Raw genomic sequence first — 16420 nt, forward strand, 5'->3', positions numbered from 1 at the left:
TGAGGGACAGAGCCACAGGCATTAAAGAAAAAAAGGCATTTAATGAATGACTAAAATTTCCAGTTAAACAAGAGAATTTTTCCCATAAGGGAAGTAAAACCGAAAATCTGCAGAGCGCAAATCAAAAATTGCTACATCAGATAAAATATGTGAATCCTGTGAAAAGCCATAGCATTCTTGGAATGGATTTTTTGAGAGAGTTAAATGTATATGCAGCATGTTCCCTAAGACCTGTATATCAAAGCAAATAGCTCATCTACCTCCAAGCTTTATTTACAAAGCAATTGGCATAATTTTACTTACAGCTCTCATGTTGTAGAGATTAGGTAACTCCCATTAGATGGGTGAAGCAAGTTTGTTTTGTTGTTGCTGTTTTTGTACTTTTTTTTCTTTTTCAGTAAAGATTATTCATAAAAGAAAAAGATGAGTAGGGTAAACAGAATAGAAAAATGACAGGGAAACTATTGAAGATTGGGGGGAAATGTTTAGAAGAACAAAAACAGTCTTCATTTAATGTAATTGTGGGTGTAAAGCTGGTAGTCCTGCTTTTTCAGGCAGAGCTGAAAAACTAAGTAATTAGATGCGCGTTGGCTCAGAGCTAGCTGAAGTACGTGCACGACCCCTGAATTTACCGGTGAGATTCTCTAAATCTTTCTCGTCCACGGATGACAGAGTATCGTCGTCGCCTTCCAGGAGGATCTCGTTTTCCGAGTTCTGATTTCCTAAAGCCTGACTCTTGATGGACTGTTTTCCTTTAGCAAGAATATCTTCATCTGCAGCTGAAATGAAAAGGAAACAAAGCTGTCCATCAGGTCTGGGAAGAGCACCCTGGCCGAGGGGCAGGGAACTGAGGTAAGGATAGGTGGCCCAAGATGGTCAATTGTTTTTACCCAGAGTCATCCAGGGTGGGGAAAGTGATCAGGAATGCCCACACGCTCCTTCTGACAACCATGATTCCCCAAACCTAGTCTAATGTTACCTTGAACAAGAACCCTAATCCCATTAAATCTGACCCTTGCACTGCTCACTAAGCCTTTTATTTACTTATATTTAGGGCAGAAGAGGGTTCAAAAGCAGCACATTTTTTTGAAATTTGTTAGTAGAAAAAAAAATCAGAACTTAGTTTTGGAAACAATACCTGCTTAACACTGAAAAAACAAGGAATACTGATTTATTCCTGTGAATAATATTATGACAAACATTCTGAAATGGTTGGGGTGTGGCTGTGAAGGAGAATCCATAAATACAGACCTAAGAGAGACCCACAGCCAATGAGGACTCAGGCGAGATTCTGAAGCCATATCTGACACTAATAAAGCTATAGCAGCTCTTAGAAGCGGCATGCTCTTCCTCTTACTCCATCCTCCCTCTTTCCTTCACACTAACCTTGCCCACATTTCACCCCACCCACACCCCTACTCCAGCCCTTATACAAATCTCCAAGAGCAAGGCAGTGTGGAAACTAAGTGGAGGCTCAAACACTACCTCCTCCATGTGTTTAAACTAAAGGGCTAAGACACCCCGGGGGCAAACATAACAGAAAGCCTGGGATGAGAGGCATGGGCAAAGAGCCTCACACCGCCTGAACTGGAGCGGCCTGTGGAGAGCAGCAGCGCCAGACTCAAAGGCACTGGGACCAGGCAGCCGAAGGGAAGGAAGGAGGGAAAGGGTACAGCAGATATAGAGAGGAAAGAAGCAGCTCTGCGGAGCACCTACAGCCACCAACGGAACCAGAAAGAGGAGCAGGGGGGCAGCTGAAAGGACTTAACACTGAAACTCAGAATTCTGACTTCAAAACCCCATATCCCTCCAAGGTGACTCCCATTGCTTTGAGCAGCTTTCTCCTTAAGAAATACATAAAAGCAGATACTAACTTCTGGACTGGGATTTTTAAAAGCGCATAGTGTCACATAAGGGAAATTCAGAATCCTCATTACACGACTGACATGCCCAGTCTCCAGCTAGGGAAATTCCAGAGGTAAAGCACCTGATCCACCAGGCAACAGCTACTGATATAGAAATAAGATGGCTAGGCTTTTTTCTCCACTGCAGTATCAGCCTAGGCATAAGGCCCCAAACCCAGAAAGGATAAAGCACTCAGTTTGCAGTAACATGACTAATATTTATCTATATAATTTATTCTAAACAGTTAAACTACATGTATCTTACCTAGTTAACTAGACAAATCAAAGCTTCTCTGAGTTTAATAGGTATGGTTATTTGATAATGTTAAAGGTAAAAGTTTATTTTTATCATATTTATTGTAAGTTCACCATGTATATCATTTATATGTAATACTTATGGCACTACTTAAAAGAACATAGAAGCTTTCTATTAAATAAGAAAGTCACAGGAAGAGGCTTTCTATATTTAGCTTTGAATACCCTCTATGGATGAATAAAATCTTATTTTCCTTCATACCCACATACAGCATAGTATGCTGCACACATATGAAGGTCTCAATAAATATTTGAAAAGAACTAAAAGTATCTAATTGAAATGGCTCTATTTTCTTAAATGCTATAAAGAAATATACCCAAAAAACACTAATTTTTAGGAAAATAGGAGTATGAGTTTTTATATCATTGTTTATATTTCAAGCATTTATACTTCCTTTCCTTGAAATCACAAACATTGCTCTTAGCCCAAACAAGATCTTTTTCAATTTACTATCAATTTTACTAAAAATAAATTGGTCACTGAGAAACACAAGAGAAATCACCATCTTCTATAGTTTGTTACAACGTAAATTGTAATAAATTAACAGTTGCCAGTCAGATTTTAGTACAAAATCAGTATGCTACATTCTCATTTCCTGGGTTTATAATTCCTTCATCAAAGCAGAAATAATAATAATAATAATGCTAATATTAAATACACGTATCATGTGCCAAAGTATTCAAAGCACTTTACACATTTAACTCATTTAATTCTCATATACCCTCTGCTAAATTCTCCTTTTCACATGAGCAAACAGGCTCAGAGAGGTTATATAACTTGCTCAAGGCAACACAGCTGGTGATAAGTAAGAGTCAGGATTCAAATCCAATCAGTGTGGCACCATCATCTGGGCTTCTAACCACTATGCCATAGAAAATGAAAATAACCAATATACAAATATGACATTCATATATGTAATTTACTGGTTAGTTTACTAATTCTTATGTTTCTCATAATGCATTTTAAAAGCTTAAGTCAGGATTATAATAAATAAGTACAGAATAAAAACATATTCATTTCCAAACCTAAATTTGATGAGCACAGGCCAAACACATCAGAAAAAACTAAATTCAACAGCTCGATCATTACTTTCTCTGATTATTGCCATACATGTCCTGAAGTACACCAAGCTTATTTGAAAGGAAAAAAGAAGGAAAAAACTCTTTAATCTGAAAACATTTACAAAAAATGACAGTAGGAGTAGTCAGTGGCAATACACAATGGTTTAAAATAGCTCAGTAAATAAATTACATTCATTTCAATGACCACTAAAAATAAATTTTTATCCCTTCCAACTGAAATTTTAAATTTTTAAATATGTTCTCATCATGCTGACAACAAATTAAAACACAATAGCTTTTGAATTAAAATTTTATGAAAAAAATTTTAAGTACTATAGGTCTACTGTATGCATACAAACACCACTTTTATTTATTTATTTACTTATTTTTACAAGCTCAGATTCTGGAATTGTTCAACCTCAACTGAAAAAGCTCTTGTCATGGAAAATATGCAGCTTACTGATATTTAGAATGGTTTTCCTGTAATTAACTCCCCCTTGAGGATTTTAAGTTAGCAGCAGTAAAATTACCAACAGTACTCTAATACACACCACATGCGCTGGTGTTCAATTCTCAGTGGTCTAATAGCTTTCTGCTAAAGAACTTTTTTTTTTCAAAATTAGAACAAAACTGTCCCAAGCATAAAATAAAAGATAATTATCATATTTATATGTGCTGGGAAAAGCGAATTTTTAAATTTTGTTTGTCTCATACTCAATCAACCATTAAAACAAGAATCAATTATTTTAATATTTTCTGTGAATATATCCTATACTTGTATAAAAGTTAACTGAAGTCAAAATATACTTCTGGTTCAATTTTAAAGCTTGATTCAGATCTTTTCTGGTTAATGAAATTATTACCAAACATGATAACTGTTTAAATTTTTCATATCACTATCAACAAACTGCCTTCATTATCTCATATATTATTCGGATTTAATATTTATCCTAACTTAATAACTAAACTGCAATTGTTACATAAAATTGGAGAAATCTGTAAAAAATGTTCTCTTTGAAATGTAACTTGTGATTCACTGAGGCTAAGAGCAATGAGAGGGCTCAGAGAAAAGCTGGTCCTCAAAATGTAAAGTTCAAGTTCTTTAGAGCTAGCTCTGGGCATGAGTTGATTTATCTATGCAACACAGACTAGGTAAGTAAAATTAAAACAGAAAAAAGAACACAGAAAACTGTACTACCTATGATATATAAATCCCTTTTTAGAAGTCCACTGTGCAAGTGAACTGGAATTATCAATAGCCCGTATTATAGTAAAAAAACTGATACATTAAGAATTAGCCACTTTGTTAATTGAAAAAAAAAAAAAAAGATAACTACTGGGATAACAAAGTGACCTCAATTGTACATAAAATAAATATGAGTGTCCACTTAGTGTGACGTGCAATACATACCATAACTGTTTATTCTGAACACGACACATAAAGAATACTTATATACAACTATTGCCCTAAACTAATTCCCCTTTATAGTTTATGCAATTTCCAAAGTCAAGAAAATTTACTCTAGAAAAATTAGTGAAACTACAAAGGATAATTAGGAGAACAAGCCAAGTTCATCTCCTAATGATCATGGGTTTCTCTAAAGTTTTACATAAAGAAACTAGTGTATTTGATCCTAAGAAGGAAGCAGTAGTATCTAGCATTATTGAAGATATGAGAGAAGGACATGATTTAGGATCTTTACATGGTCTGTCATTCCTAGAAAATCAAATGATTTACTTGTATCATTCCATGTGATTGCAAGACACTTTTAAAACTATGTTAAATACTCCTCATATACTTCTATTAGCATGCACATTCTCTACAAAATAAAAATGTCTTAAATTCAATAGGATTCTAGTGCTAAACTGCTTTAGCATTTGAATTAAAATCAATCTTTCCACCATTTAAAACATTTTTTACATGGCTTTAATTTGAATATAAAATTCCCATTATATTTAACAATGAATTTTAGAAGACAGCATAGCACAATGATAAGAAAATCTGACTAGTCATCAGTTAACTTGGGATTTAGCTCTATATCTACCAAGAATTATGTTGGACTTTTGTTTCCTCAGTTTCCTTATCTGTAAAGAATAAAGTTAGACTAGACTTTAGCCTTAGGTTCTTTTCAGATCTAAGATGCTCTGATAATAAATAACTGACAAACTGGTCTCTGTGCGTTAGGAGAACGTTACGAAGCATTAAAACTGATTTCTAATAAATTTTAAAACTATAAAATTGGAGAAAATGCCCTCAAGAATCACATATGCACCTCTGCTTCCTGCTGTTAATTTCCATAAAGGGTATTTAATCATAAGAGGAAGTATTAATTTTAATTTAAAAATATGACTCAGTTTCTACAAAGTTAAAGAATTCTCCCATTACAAAATGACTTTTATAAATAACCACTTTGGAGGGTCTCTCTTTGAAAAATTACCTGAAGCTCTTTTCCCCAAGCAAGTTAATGTGAACTTGGGAAGGGCAATTAAATTGTCAGAATTAAAAAATTTGTTTTTAACTAGAAGGTAGCCAGAAGTAGAGTCATGGGGCTAGTATTGATCGCCTGAACAGAGAACATCACTCTTCAGGTATTTACTCTGCCACCCTTACACCAGAGGCTTTCCTTCAAATCAAATCAATCTATAAAATAGATGGCTTGTACTACTAAAATACATAGCTAATCTCCAACAGTATTTCTATTTAGATGTCCTCCTTTGATAATAATAATATAGTTCGTGATGTTTTAAGATTCTGCGTTTTCAAAATGCCCTGTCTCCTGTCCTGATTTGTAAATCAACTACAAACAAAAGTGAGAAGTCATAAAATAGTATGAAACTGACATACTATCCTCAGTAATATCTATTTTAATTATTCAAATTCAACATTGAAGCATAGTATTCACCCACAATAAATTCTATGATTTCACCTGCTTTTTGATCACATTAACTGTTTTGTTTTGCATTCTTGATTCTTAATATATTTATTTTTATTAGCTTCCTTATTGTAGTTAAGTTAGGATAAAAAAAGAGTTTCACAATTAACACAAAATTAAAATTGAATGTCAACTACAAGATACTCTAATTAATAAAGCATTAAAAAATTAAGCTCTTCACCTACCTAATGTATTAGCATAAATTATGCCAACAGCAAACAATACCACACTACAAACTGTGTGCTGAGTTCCAAAACTAATAGTTCTTTATTATTTAAAATTAAAAGTATATAAAATATGATTAGTTAGAGTTTTTACCATTTTTCAAAAAAATGTTATATTAAATATAACATATCCCCTTAATTGGAAGCATCTACTACACATTTAGTTAGTTTTTAAAAATATATTTCAGATTTAAATTTATATTCTTAATCTTTCAGAGTGCTTTAAATATTAATCATTATGAAACTAGTATAAAATATTACCAAATAGAATGGAATTACATAAAATGATAAACTTTACTTCTCTCTCTTAATTTAAAAGTGCATAATAAAACATAGATATCATTAATATTACGTTAAACTTTCAGTTACTATTTAGAGTAATTACAGTGAAATCTGCTCCTATACAGGATTTTAAGTATTCAATGACAATAAGCATTGCTAATAAATGTCTTTTTTAAAAATCAGATTCTTAGCATTAAAACAGTTGACATGATAATGTTATTTTAAAAGGTAAAGTTCAACAACAAAATTAAAATTTATTCATATGAAAAATGCTATAATTCCCCAAAGTTAAATGTACTATTTTTGATTGAAATGATTTTAATAAGCTCTGTATTAAATCTATACAACAAATTTTAAATTCAGTTACTGCTGTTTCTTTCAGGATAAAGGACTAACAATTTGCCTATATGCAGTTTTAGAAACCCGGTCCCCCTGTCCAGCTATAAAAGGAAAATTTTTCATAAAAATATTTTTATTGTCATTCATAGACTTCAGAACTCACAACTCAATGTTAAATGACAGTTAATAAGACAGAAAGATACTTATTAAATTTTAAGTGCATATGGTAACATCTTTTTGACTGAAAAAGAATAAAACTACAAAAAGGCTAATTTTTTTCAATGTAAGGGTCATTAACCAAAGCCAAAAAGACAAAAACAAAATGAAAGAAAAATAAAAATAGATATATAACTCTGAAATGTATAGCATCACGTAAAAAGTACTTGAACCTTAAAAGCAAAAGTGGCCTAATTAATTCTACATCTTATTTCTCCTTCTCCACCTCCTGTAGTTGAAGACGCAGGGCCCTGCAACTATTATTGCTTTTAGATCACTTTGTTATTGACTATTCTCTGTATGATCATTTATTTTAAAGGACTGATGTCACATTTGGTGTTATATCTGATGACATATTGTGGACATTTTCTTCCAGAAATGGCTCTTTAAGGCTGAGTGCAAGAGGTTAAGCTGCCTGACTGAGGCCAAACCTAAGATCACAGACTTGTAATCTAAATTCTTAATATCCTTCTTGAAAGTAATTTAACATCTACTTTGTATACTACATACTATCATTTAACCATAAGCTGCTGCATGTTAAACTAATACCCTGAAAAAGGGAAATTAAAACTATTTCTCATCTTACTAAAACTAACCAATATTTATTTTATAAAATCAAAAACAATTTAATATGGAGAGGTACATTTTCCCCCATAATCAATAAATCTTAACTGGCTTTCAAAAATTATAAAACATTATGTGAAACCCTATGATCAAAGAGAGTATATTATCAAATCCAAAGGACTTTTTCAGTTTTTCCAATTTGCTCATCAGGCTTCTACCTAAACTGAATCATAGTGCTATGCATTATATCAAAAAAGGGAAAATGTTTTGTTAAGCTCTGATAACAAAATGATGCAGAACAGGAACATATGAAAATAATGTCTATTCTCTTTTTCCAGGAGGCGTCTATCACAACCATCTACAAATCAAGGCTCAGAAAGTATCTAGGCACTTGGACGTTTATTACCAGCTCTCCCGCTTCATCATCTCATGCTAAAATACCATAGTTGAGGGAAAACCATATACACACAACAGAACCTAGAAACGTATTTGGTTTATAAATGCTGTCTTTCTGATATTCATGGATTTAAGACAGGCATCCTGGATTAATTTACTCAAAGCTGAATGTGTCACTTAAAAGGAGAAATATTTTATCTTCCTACTCTGAAACAAAGGGTCTATGTTAAGTAAGTTTTGCATGTGTAACACAGTAAATAAATACACTTGACACCATAATTTAATAGGACCCTACACTAACTATAAAAAATTTAACTTCTGTTTCTGGGGTGAATAACTGTGAAATGTGGCACTGGACCATTTTACAGTACCTTGTAGTAATGAAGTTATGCTCTTCATTACCAAGTACTGTACCTGCTGCTATTGGCAAGGAGTGGTTTATACACTGACCATGTTCCACGGCTGTTTTTAGTGTCGCTTCAGGATGTGTCGATCCTAGAGGGTTACGCACAAATCGTCGCCGGCGCCGCAAGTCATCTTCCCAGTAGTCGAGGCGCCAGAACTCACGAGGACGACTACAATGAAACAGAGAAGCCACATATGTTAGCAATTATCAAACAGCGTGGTAGCACTGAATTTCTGCATAAAGCTCTCCTTGTTTGCTCTGCCTTTTTTTTCCTCCCATTCCTCTTAATTCTCCCTCCACCTCACACTCCCCTTTCTGCAATCTTTAACTTAGGTATGTCCTTGAAAATAACAATATCACCTTCCAGTCTAAGGAACTCCTTTTCCTTTTTCTTGGAAGGTGAAATGAGCACTAAATACATCATTTTGAAATGAATTGCTGACAGTGTGATCAGTTTCCCCACACTCTAGTGGCATGTGCTCTGATTTCAGCCTCATTTCAGCCTCAGCAGGGCACCTTTCTCTGTGGCTGCATTTATAAACCAGAATAGGGAAAAGGCTATTATAAATATGGTATAGCATTACCTATATTAATCAAAGTCTGTCCCCCTTCATTTTTCTTCCTAATTTGTGCCTTTTTGCACAAGGTCAGTAAATCATACCGTGAATTCTTGGTCCAGAAAGTGTTAACTTTAATGAATATCTCAGTTACATGGTTATGCATGTGATAATAAAATATTACTCTGTTTAGATGTGCAGGAATTTAATTAAAATAATCTCTTAAAATATTCATTACATTTAGCCCCTGAGGCTTAGAACAACACAAGAAAATGCATTTCTTTTCCATTTACTGTTTTTAAATAAACCATTCCTATAGAGTGAAACAGCAATCTATATTCAAGCAAATCAGATTGGATTTCTGTTTTATGTAGTCTGTTTTTATATTTAATTAAAAACTACATGCTATATGATGTGCAATAATTGCTGTATCAAAAGCATACTTTTAGAAATGTATTTTTTAAAGGGTTCACACAATTCAAGTTCTACTATATTTTCCCCAATTATGTAGATCTTTTACATGGCAATATATAAATGTCAACTTTCTCTCCTCTAAACTAATCATGATCTAGCATGTTGAAAAGTATTTTCTAAGGAAAATACTAATATGAAGTTTTTCCAGTTACAGTTTAAAAAAAATCTCCGCAGAATGTATTTATTCACTAAAGGTACACAACATGAAAACCTCTAAGTTTCAATAATGAAATTAAAAATTTCATAATCAAAACTTCTGCAAAAAATGACTAATGCAAAGTAAAATCTCACTTGTATTTCATGAGCTAATAAAATTGTACCTGTCAGCTTTGACAAATTAGTAGCCTTGACCAACTGATAGTCCCAAAATACCTACATAAAAGTTACCCATATTTTGATGTTTTAAAGATGCTACCTTTAAAAATTCAAAATACATGTGTAAATAAGTACTTCAGTGATTAAAAATTATCTGATTAATAAAAGCACAGATAACAAATAGTGCATTATTTAAAGAAGATATTTTTAAAAAACAGTAGGAATCCTATGCTCTTTTCTGAGAATGCTGGGGAGACAAGGGAACAGCAAAGATTTCCTTTGTTGATTTTGACCATGCATAAAGAGGAAGAAATATAAAGTAATCTAAATGGCATACAAAAAAGTGTAAGAATTGCAGTCCTCGAAAAGAAAAATTAAAAAACTCTTTTATTCTTCTTTGTTATTTTGCTGTCCACATTTTAAATGAAAACTAGTATTATGATTTCATTTAAATTAAATAAGAAATACATACAGAAGACATATATAAGCAAAAGAAAACAGTTGTTTGAACTCAGTTAATAATATAAAATTCTCCTTAGGTGAGTGGGGGAAAGGCGGTACACAGATGGCTATGTGTATGGCTTTGATAGTCATGAAGCTTGGATAGGCACTTCATCATTCTGCCTACCTACATTTATCTGTTAAAATTATTATCAAATATCAGCCAGGATGCAGTCGTGAATCACAGGCTGCTCCTCGTCTTCAGGGGAATGATACAATGAGGGTCTATTCATCAGTGCGGCAATCGGCACAAGTAATTAGTTCCCTAGACTGAGATCTCCTACAAAGCCTATTTCAGTCAGCATCACAAACATATGACGGTGTAAAGCTAATGAAAGCTGCTAAAATTTGTTAACCTTTTCTGCCATCAATCCTTCTAATATTCTATGCTTCAGTATTATGCAAAGGTGGTAAATTATTAATTTTTCATTCATCCATCCTTCTGAATTCTGAGTCAAATTAAGTGATGTCATTCTTCTTGATAACAACTAAAATTGTAAGAGATGTTAAGCTGCTATTATAAAATTATTACTAAATTAGGTAACAATAGATTCTAGTATAATGCTCGAGAGTGAAGTCAAATCTGATGGTTATTAAAGAATGTGTGTAATAATTTTTGTCATACAGTAGAAAAACCAGAGGAATTATAAAATCAGTCACAAATTTGCCAGAAACTCAAAGATAATATCTATGAGAATAATAATCAAAATTAGGAGGAAACAGAACTATAATATTTATTTTTGTGCTCTTTGACACTAACAAATAATGGCCACAATGGTGACATTTGGCTGAAACAAAAAGCACTGATACATTAGAAACTGAGAAATTGTTCACATAGTAGAAAAAATTTTGAGGTAAGTTTTACTTACCCTAATTATGTACTTCTGCCTTCAAATTTGAATGTTCTACCCAAAATATTAAAAAGATACCATCCAAATAAAATAAAGAAATCTATACCTAACCATGATAATCTTTACACCCCCCCGAAACTACATCTCAGACTATCTTCTCATGACAAGTAGTCTACCTCCTGCTACAACAACTTAAAATAGTCTCAAGACAAAGCAAAATCACTCATTTCAGATCACAGATCTAGAACGGATTACAAAAATCAACTAGAGAAAACAACAATTTCAATACACTTTTGAAAGTCTCTCCAGGTGATGTAGAATACAAACCTTCAAGGAATTTACTCAAAATGGAAGAGTTATTAACCTCATTTGAAAAAAGTAGCATTTATCATCCAATTTCTTATGGTTAGAGTAATACATGTTCTTTGAAAAAAAAAAAGCATACTCATTATTTTCAGGTGAAGATAATTACTATCATGTTTAAAGTCATTTACATAGAAAGAGACTAGGACCTAAAAATTCACTGTTTTCTCCCAACTCTGCTCCTTCCAACAACATACAGTCTCAGTATAAAGCTCTATCACCAAGAAAATGAGTCACAATTTGTGAACAGTATTGGAAAGGGGAATGTGTAGGTTTCAGTCATCAACTTACTATAAGTTTTGATTATCCACATAAAGATTTCACTCTTATTTAGGAAATACTGCCACCTCCTCTCCAAAAGCCCCTTCTAGGGGAAAAAGGATATGAAATTGGAAAATTTGTGAAATCAATCCAACACTCTTCTCTTAAGTTTATGAATTAACTAAATAAGTTATTATATATTTTTGGAGTTATCACCATGGTAATGGCTAGAAAAATTTAAAGGACTCCATGTATTCAGAAACAGATTCTTGACTGAATACATGCATGGATAAGATGAGAAATCACTTATTCTGAGACCTTAGAAATATATATCTAGATCACTATATACCTATACTTCTATATATCTGTATCTATCAAAAAAATTACATTAGTACTACATTATGCCACATTCACAAACTTCATCTATATCCATTTCTACTAATAATTAAGACTAAGATCCCCAAAACTTTTCAAATTCAGGATGTAAGCCTAGGCTCTGTTAGGTCTGGAAATAAAGCCTTCTCTATAAAAGGTCTAGTAGTTAGGTCCCCTGTTAGTATACAAGCTCCAAGTACTAAAACCTTTGACTAACAGGAATATATTTGTCTTTGAAAAGTTGAGGATGACACTGAAATTAAATGCTCTAACTTTTCTTTCTAATTATTTCTCTCCCTTTCTTTGGCCTAATTTCAAAGTCTAAGATTAAAATGACAATATAGATCTAATTGTCTATTTCAAAGTCTAAGCATAAATCATCTAATTATCTACCCACTTTTTAAAAAACCTTCACATTTATGTGTTTGTACACATAAAACTTTAACACATTGCTATAATCTACATAAAATAATATAAAACAATGCCATTTTTATTTACAGAATATGTCTTTCTGTTCCACAAGAACAAAATCAGATAGATTGTTGAAATAAATCTTAGAAGGAAATACAACTCAAGCATCAATAGATAGGCTATTTGTTCTCCTCCTGGGCCCACTCTGGTCAGTGATTTGATCTAGTAAAACAAATGAATAAGAATGAGCCAAAAGACAATCAGTTGGAAAAGGAAGAAATATTAAAACAGAGAATCAGTAAGTAAGGGATGACCCACAGTTTCCTCTAACAGTTGAACGGTTCAAATAATATATTATTTTCCACATGTAAATTATAAGACTTTTTAAAGTTCAGTTTTCCTCAGAGAAAGTATGGCAATCTAATCAGCCTATTAACAGCGTTGAATGGATGGATATTGAATTAGACTCCTAAAATACTTTCTAATCATAATGATTGACTCTACCTTGAGTCAGCGGCTAGGGATACAAGGATTATTAAGATATTGTCTCCGACCTCGGGAGAAGACAGATGTGAAAATAAATAAGAATTCAAAAAAATATGTAACACAGCGGAGCTCTACTATATGGCCATTAAACTGCACAACTAGAAGGAGCATTGTCCACCTCAAAATTTGTGTAAATGGCACTCCTGGAGTCGTGCAATGCTCATTTTGCACTGCTGCATAAGCACCCTAGGAGAATGATTCGGTGCTCTGAGAACACCTTATCTTCTCCCCTCTCTTTTCTTTGCTCAGGCTCCTTTTTTCTCTCCTCGAGCTAAATCTAATCTTCAGAATAGGGAACAGAACAAGGCTCTTCAGATGTTATCAGTAGCAGTCACACAGTTCGTATTTCCCTGATGTAGGAAAAGGTGTTCAGACCACAAATAGGTATGGTTGTCAAAAAACAAGCAAAATTTAATATGCAGAATAAAATAATTGAGAGCAAAAGAGAAATATTAACATTTATTTCACTGAAGTCGTTAAATTCATATTACTTTATCAAGGTATATTATGTTTTACTACCATTCTATTAAAGTAGAACAATGTTAATTACTGAAATGAATAGTAGCTATATAAATATTCTAATTATTACATAATCTAAATGTATTGACACATTATTCAAATTAGTCAGATATATGCATGCTTGTCATCCCTTTGGATTCAGTGTTATTTTAATGTAACTTGGATCTACATCAATAAAAGAACTGTTAGTTTTAAAAAACTAGCAATTCTTTTAAAATAAAAGAATTGCTAGTCACAATTCAAGTATATTAGAAAAATTTCCTATTTTCCAGCTTTCCTATTTTCTTGTGACAATACCTGATAAATCTTGATGACCTTAAGAGAAGTCAGTAATAAATTCTTCTGGCCAGAAAAAAGTTCTAAATCCTAGAAAATTTTAGTATTCATATTTTGTTCTTAAATTTGTATACTACCTGTTTTTCTAACTCCTATATCTGGCTACCTTCTGTTTCTATAGTTTTAGATTAAAAATTAATGCTAGACATTAGCTACAACTTAAATAAATGGTAACCTCTAAAAGAAGTACAGTAAACATTTTCAGTGCACTGTCAGCTAGAAGATAAAAGTGCTTAAGTTCTAGAAGGGTTTCACTTTCTGCATAAATCTTGGTGAAATAATGTGCAGGTACTATTGGATATCGTACAATATAAAAGAATGCTTTATCTCACAAACTGAAATCTATTGTGCCTTCATGCAGATAGATAGAAAGAATATTAACTAAAACTTCTGTTTACCAAGTACCAACTATAAATCAAATGCAGGTGATCTATGCACTGTGCTGTCTTAATGAAAAAAAAGAAGCAAAAAAGAAAAAGATCCTTCAGTTGTATGGAATCCAGCAGATGGGACATCTTCCAAAGCAGAATCCTTTCTTTATTGAGGCCTGACATAGAGAGTTTATATTACACTGAGTCAGTAAGAGCATCGTATATATTATTTAACTATGTAAAATTACATTTTATGTAGTTATGAACTTCTGCAATGGTACTATTCAGTGTATTTCTCTATTTGCTTTAAGAGATAACTAGCGACCCATCTTCATTCAATTAGTTATTACTTTGGTTATTTTTTAAAAATATAATTTTGCTACAAAGTCAATTATTCAAGAAATAATCCCAAGGTTTTCCTGGTTGTTGTTAGCCTGTTAACCATTTATTTATTCACTTAGCATTTTTACCAGGAGTAAGTTACGAGAAAATAAAAATCTAGTGTTAATTGTACTACCAGTTAAAACTCTAACAATAGAAAACTGAAAGAAAAATTAAAATAAATGATATTGTTGGATTCAAGAAGCCCTAAAACTCACCTCAGTAGCCACTCCATTTGCACAAAACTGTTCTACCTTCCCCAAAAATCTAATTTAAAAAATAATTCACCAAACATCAGTTGAATGCCAACTATGTACCAGATCTTGGTACATACAAATAAACTATGCTAGGTTCAGCCTAAAATTTGTTTTATATTATAATCAGGATAAGAAAATTATCAAATATCCATAATAATACAACTTTAAAGTAGACAGCATTTACTGCATTAGGCTATTGTGTGCTAGACATCATGCTCTTTTATACACATTATCACCAAGCTTCACAACAACCCTGCCATGATTTAATACTGATATTTTCATTTTAAAGATGAAGAAACTAAGTCTTATCCATCAGTAGTAAATAATAAGAGTCTATGGACTTCAAAGCCAGTGAGCTTTTCACATGCCATTTCCTCTAGAAACTCTTTTGGATACTCTTATAGCTATGATGAAAGTCCTAATTAACCCTGCCTGGGAAGACTGAAGATTTCATTAAGCTTTCAATGAGCGCCTATTTTGTAAGTTCCTTGAGGACAAGAGTTTGTGTCTGTGTAATTCACTGACCAAGAAGCACAGTAACTGAAACAAAGCAGGAACTTAATAAATAATCAATTAAAGAATGAACAAGATGACTTTTTAAAAGAAACTTAAATGATAAACAGCAGTCTGCTGGGCAAAATGGAAAAGGCATTACAAGCAGAAGAAATAGCAAAGGCATGGAGACCTAAAAAGGCACTTCTATCTAAGGGAGTTTGGGTAAGAAAGATCATTTCAAGGCAGCCTCAAAGTGGCAAAAGCTAAGGTATGAAACACAGGTTTAGAATCAAGATTTCAAAAGTCACTGTATAGTTAACTAAAGTAGTTACCTTTAGATCTTATAGTCAACAGAGAGACAACCAAACTTTCTTAATACAGGATTATTTATGATCAGCCTTGTATGTTACATGGCAGTAATATAAAATAAGGCAGTGGGGATGGAGTGTAGAGGCTAAGATTTCAGAGACATATCTGAAGTGGAATAGATAAGATTTGATGAGACATTCAACATGGGAGGTGAGGAAAAGAGGAGATAATGAGAATAAAATTGAGGTTTGTGACAAAACAGGGCAATGAGGGGAAAAAGATGCTATTTAACGAAAATGATGCAGGTTAAGTAGACATGATTGGGGAGAATAACCATGTCATGGATACCTAATAATGTCTAGGTAGGTATGTCTAATAAATAAGCAATATAACTTGGGAACTCAGAAAAGCAGCCTGGGCTAGAGATATAAAATTGGGAGACTGATTAGCCTTGGAA

At 32.7% G+C, this 16420-nt stretch overlaps 1 protein-coding gene across 5 annotated transcripts in view; it reads right to left on the reverse strand.

Annotated features, from left to right (window-relative positions):
• LRBA (LPS responsive beige-like anchor protein) overlaps positions 1–16420 on the reverse strand; it is a 735668-nt gene that overhangs the window by 290301 nt on the left and 428947 nt on the right. For all 5 annotated transcript variants that reach the window (XM_082388949.1, XM_082388950.1, XM_082388948.1 and 2 more), the window contains exons 38-39: positions 8686–8810; positions 633–779 (exon numbers count right to left, since the gene is read on the reverse strand). In XM_082388949.1, coding sequence (XP_082245075.1) covers positions 633–779; positions 8686–8810 — 272 coding nt within the window. The remainder of the gene's footprint in view (positions 1–632; positions 780–8685; positions 8811–16420) is intronic.

The sequence above is a fragment of the Balaenoptera borealis genome, assembly GCF_965194805.1.
Source record: "Balaenoptera borealis genome assembly, chromosome: 4".
Lineage (NCBI taxonomy): Eukaryota > Metazoa > Chordata > Mammalia > Artiodactyla > Balaenopteridae > Balaenoptera > Balaenoptera borealis.